Source organism: Alligator sinensis, unplaced genomic scaffold, assembly GCF_000455745.1.
Source record: "Alligator sinensis unplaced genomic scaffold, ASM45574v1 scaffold623_1, whole genome shotgun sequence".
Taxonomy (NCBI): Eukaryota; Metazoa; Chordata; order Crocodylia; family Alligatoridae; genus Alligator; species Alligator sinensis.
This window is the reverse complement of record NW_005842769.1, coordinates 353074-357269: the sequence shown is the minus strand read 5'-3', so window position 1 is coordinate 357269 and position 4196 is coordinate 353074. Positions and strand designations below refer to the sequence as shown.

The 4196-nt window shown below is 42.6% G+C and overlaps 1 protein-coding gene across 2 annotated transcripts in view; it reads right to left on the bottom strand.

Annotated features, from left to right (window-relative positions):
- Positions 1-4196, bottom strand: part of CUBN (cubilin) — a 243841-nt gene that overhangs the window by 106910 nt on the left and 132735 nt on the right. For both annotated transcript variants that reach the window (XM_025216815.1, XM_025216816.1), the window contains exon 31: positions 2213-2394. In XM_025216815.1, the coding sequence (XP_025072600.1) occupies positions 2213-2394 (182 nt within the window). The remainder of the gene's footprint in view (positions 1-2212; positions 2395-4196) is intronic.

Genomic DNA, 4196 nt, shown 5'->3' with positions numbered 1-4196 from the left:
CCCTTCTTCCTGGCCCAGGCCTTTTTAAAACCTCCCTGACCTCAGCAGCCGGTCCAATCGAAGCTGCCAATACTGGCTACAAACCGTCCAATCTGCAAAGCATCCCTGGCTACCTGGGCCCGCGCGCAGGGCCGGGTCTTTCCCCCCCCTGCCCAGGTGACCAGAGCATCGCCTCCCAGGCGCCAGGCTTTTGTCTGCAGACAAGGAGCGAGATCCCCGCTGTGAGAGATTCAACAGCAGCCTCTCGGGCTGGCTGAGACAGATCTCTGGAGAGGGGCACCGACGGGGCATTTCTGCCACAGCCCCAAGTCTCAGTATAATCCTTAACTACCTGAACAGACCATTCTTTGTCCCTCTATTTTGTTTATAAAACCATGTGTGAAAAGATGTGCTTTGATATGTTTTCCATTGAATCGTGTTTCTAGAAGGAACTGAAAAACACTAGGAAAAATCTTACCAAAGAATTGGCCTACAGCTTGCAAAAAGCAATACTTCGCAACACATGCTATTTTGAATCATGTGGTGAGAGGCAGGAATAAAGAAATGGGCAATGGTGCACAAAAGGGCAGAGGGGTGTCCCTGGGGAAACTCACAAAACACATACAATCCATAAAGATAAGGGGTGGGGTATGGGGAGGAAGGGTGGAACTAGTGTATTAAGTCACACACAGCATTTTTTCCTATAGTAGAGGACTTTAAAAAAATCCACTAACTTCCTTAACTGTCTACATTTTCCATCTATGCTGCTTTGAATTATTATTAATAAATACATTCACAGTAACATATCAGTTTACAAATCTCCATTCCTTCTGCCTGGGCTTACATTCCCATAAAAGGCAGATAACTCCCTCACAAAAGGATGTGCACACACTAATTTAATTCAGGTGTTTCATGAAAATAACTCCAGCTTGCTTATTGGTGTGACAAAAAGGAAAGAAAATATCATCCCTTTAATTGTTGCCTTTTCTTTCTCATTAAACTAACACTGAAAAACTTTTTGGGTTCAAAATAGCATTCTCCATCTTCTATTCTATAAAAAACTTCAGTTCAACTGACAACTAGAATTTCCTCAATCCAGAGAGAATGTCTGTCCAGTTTCAAACCAGTTCATACTAGCCAGGTTAAACTAACCTGCAAAGATTGAATCAATTCAGGCTCAGGCTTTTTGAATGCTGGTCCCTAGCCTTAATGTGTAGACAATCCAGGTGTTAAAAGCTCCAGGACCTGCCCAAAATTACTGTGTAAGAAGGCCCTAACACTATTAACAACATAGACCTGTTTTCAAAAAACTTCCTGTTCCTGCCAGCTTGAATTCACTGTAAACAAGGGTTTATCAGAGAAAGAGGGCTGGATTTTGGTTTAGGTCCCGCATGTTTTATCTATATGTTATGGATTCTCACAGATCACACATTCCTTTGTACTGAGTGAAGTGGAATTTGACAGTAAAGGTCAAGTTTCCTTGTTTCTATTCTCACGAGGCCTATAGCTTTGGCTTTGCAATGTCTCATTTTTCACACACTGATTGAGCTGCAGTCTGAATTTCTGTGTTCAATAAGGGCTCACCAGTTGAGAGCAATATGAATCTTCCACAGATTCTCTAAAAGTGCAATTCAAAAGCCAGATGAGGATCACTTGACAATGTAGTGTGCACATAAAGAAAAAAGTCAGAAACATTTTTGTGCCTGGCACTCTCCCTTTTCAGCTTTATAACAAATTTTGTGATCCTGGACAGGAACATCACACGATGACAAAACATGTACTAGAACCTACAAGTAAATAACTCAAGTCATAGCTCACCCCACAAAAGGGTACATCATAGTCGCATTCCCATCTCTGCATAAGAAGTGCTGGGAATGCTTCCCCCATACTCTCCTGGGGCATACATAATCCCAAAGGAAAGAGAGAGAATGCAGCACCAGTGTGAAGCTTGCTCCATGACTCCTTCATATGCTCAGGGTTTCCAAATAAGCTCAGTTCCATGTTTCACTGACAGCCTTAAGGAAGGCATAAAAGTACTTGTGCAGACTGCCATTATGGGATGAACAAAGCAACTCCTTCACATTTACTATGGTTTTAACCTTGTAACTCATCTGGTAAATGAATAAATAATCTGTCATCATTTGTAGTCTAGACTGTGTACTGAATTTCCTCTTTTGAAAGCATTCCTCTCAAGATTGTTAAGGAAACTTCTGAAAAGTTCAGTGGTACTTACAGAAACATTATCATAATTGCAGGCATGGTGAGGTTCAGTGTCAAAATCTGTGAAATTCAGTAGAACGCGATGGCCATAGTCAACTTGGATAACCCATGAACAGTCAGTGTTGTCATTATAAGGATTAGGGTAATTTGGAGAATGAATTTCACCACTGGTAGCTTGAAACACACCTCCACAACCTGGAAAAGATGTAATCAATAGCTCTTTCATCCTTAGCAAGATTTTAGCTGGTCTTTTAAATTAACAGGGAAATAACTTCAATGACTTATTTTCTGTTGACACAGGAATCACTGCATGGGATAAGCACAATTCCTTCCCACCCCACTCCTCTCCCTTTCCCTGGTTCAGTGCCCTGTCTCAAGCCATCATTCCTGCCTGATAAAAGTATAAAACTTGCATAATGGAGAGCCATGCAAGAGTCAGGCTTTCTGAGATAAGTTTCTGACTAACCCCAGGCAGCTAGTGAGCGACTTATGGGCTGAAGCATGAGGGTTGATTTCTTTATAGCTTTTACCCTTGCTATTTTAAAAGTTCTTAGATTGCAAGGCTGGAAGGAACCTCAAAAGATCATTGGGTTCAGCTCCCTGCACCAAGCAGGAAATATAACTGGGGGTCAAGTGACCCCAGCAAGGTGACTGTCTAGTCCCCTCTTGAAGATTTCCAGGGTAGGTGATTGCACCACCTCTGGAGGAAGCTTATTCCACAGTCTGGACACCCTGACTGTGGAGTTTTTCCTAATGTTGAGTCTGAATTGATCTTCCAGGAGTCTGTGGCCATTACTCCTAGTTTTCCACTCGGTTGCCCTGGTGAACAGTTGCTCACCGACCCCTTGATATACTCCCCTAGTGTAGTGGTAAGCTGCTACCAGGTCCCCTCTCAGCCTTCTTTTTTCAGGCTGAAGAGTCCCAGGTCCCTCAGCCTATCCCCATATGGCTCCCCTTTTAAGACTGATCATATATGGGTGGCTCTTTTCTGGACTCTCTCAAGCATGTCCATGTCCTTGTTAAAATGTGGTGCCCAGAACTGGATGCAGTACTCCAGCTGTGGTCTCACCAGTGCTGAGTAGAGTGGAAGAATCACGTCCTTGGCTTTGCTGGAGATTGCTTCTATTGATGCATGCCAGAGTATTATTTGCCCTAGTAATCACACTGCCAGCTCATATTCATACTGTGGTCTATTATTACCCCCAGGTCCCTTTCATTCATGATGCTAGTCAGTTTGGTGCCACCAAGCCTGTAGGTGTGTTGGGGGTTGCTTTTCCCGAGGTGGAGCACTTTACATTTCTTGACATTAAAAGTTATTTTAATAAGTATTATCCACATAGATGTCATATACTCTTTATACATTAGTGACAATGGTTGGATTTGGCACGCTGAGAAATCTAAGATGAAAGATAATGTAAGTCTCACATTTTCTCAGACCTTCTTTGGTACAATCCAGAACTAAAATCCTATATTCCTTCTAAGTCCATCCTTTCTCTTATTTAACTTCCAAGCCAGGAACTTTCTGGACTAGGTAGAGTTGTTCCACTTAATTCTTATGCACTTTCAGGTTTTCTTGAAGGATCCAATTTGTTCTGGCCAAAATAACACTGCAGGTTCTGAAGTCTGAATACACCAGGGGTGGGCAACTATTTCAGTTGGAGGGCTGCTTAATGAGTTTTGGTGAGCTCTCAAGGGCTGCATGGTTAAGCCCTACCCCCTGGCAGTTGCCCTGCCCCGCTAGTTGCTATCTTGGGACCAGAAGTCCTGCCCCTAACCCTGGACCTTTGCCACCAGAAATTCCTCCCCTTACCCTTGTGGGGAGGGCAGAGGGGTTGTCATCTTGAAACTGGAAAAAAAACCAAATGATATACTAACAAAATCAAACATCCACTATAACTTATTCTAATTTTATTTTTAAAAATATTTTTGTCCTGAATTATGTAGTGTATCTAGAGGTGATTACATAATAGCTCCAAATACACTCTTACTCTTGTATA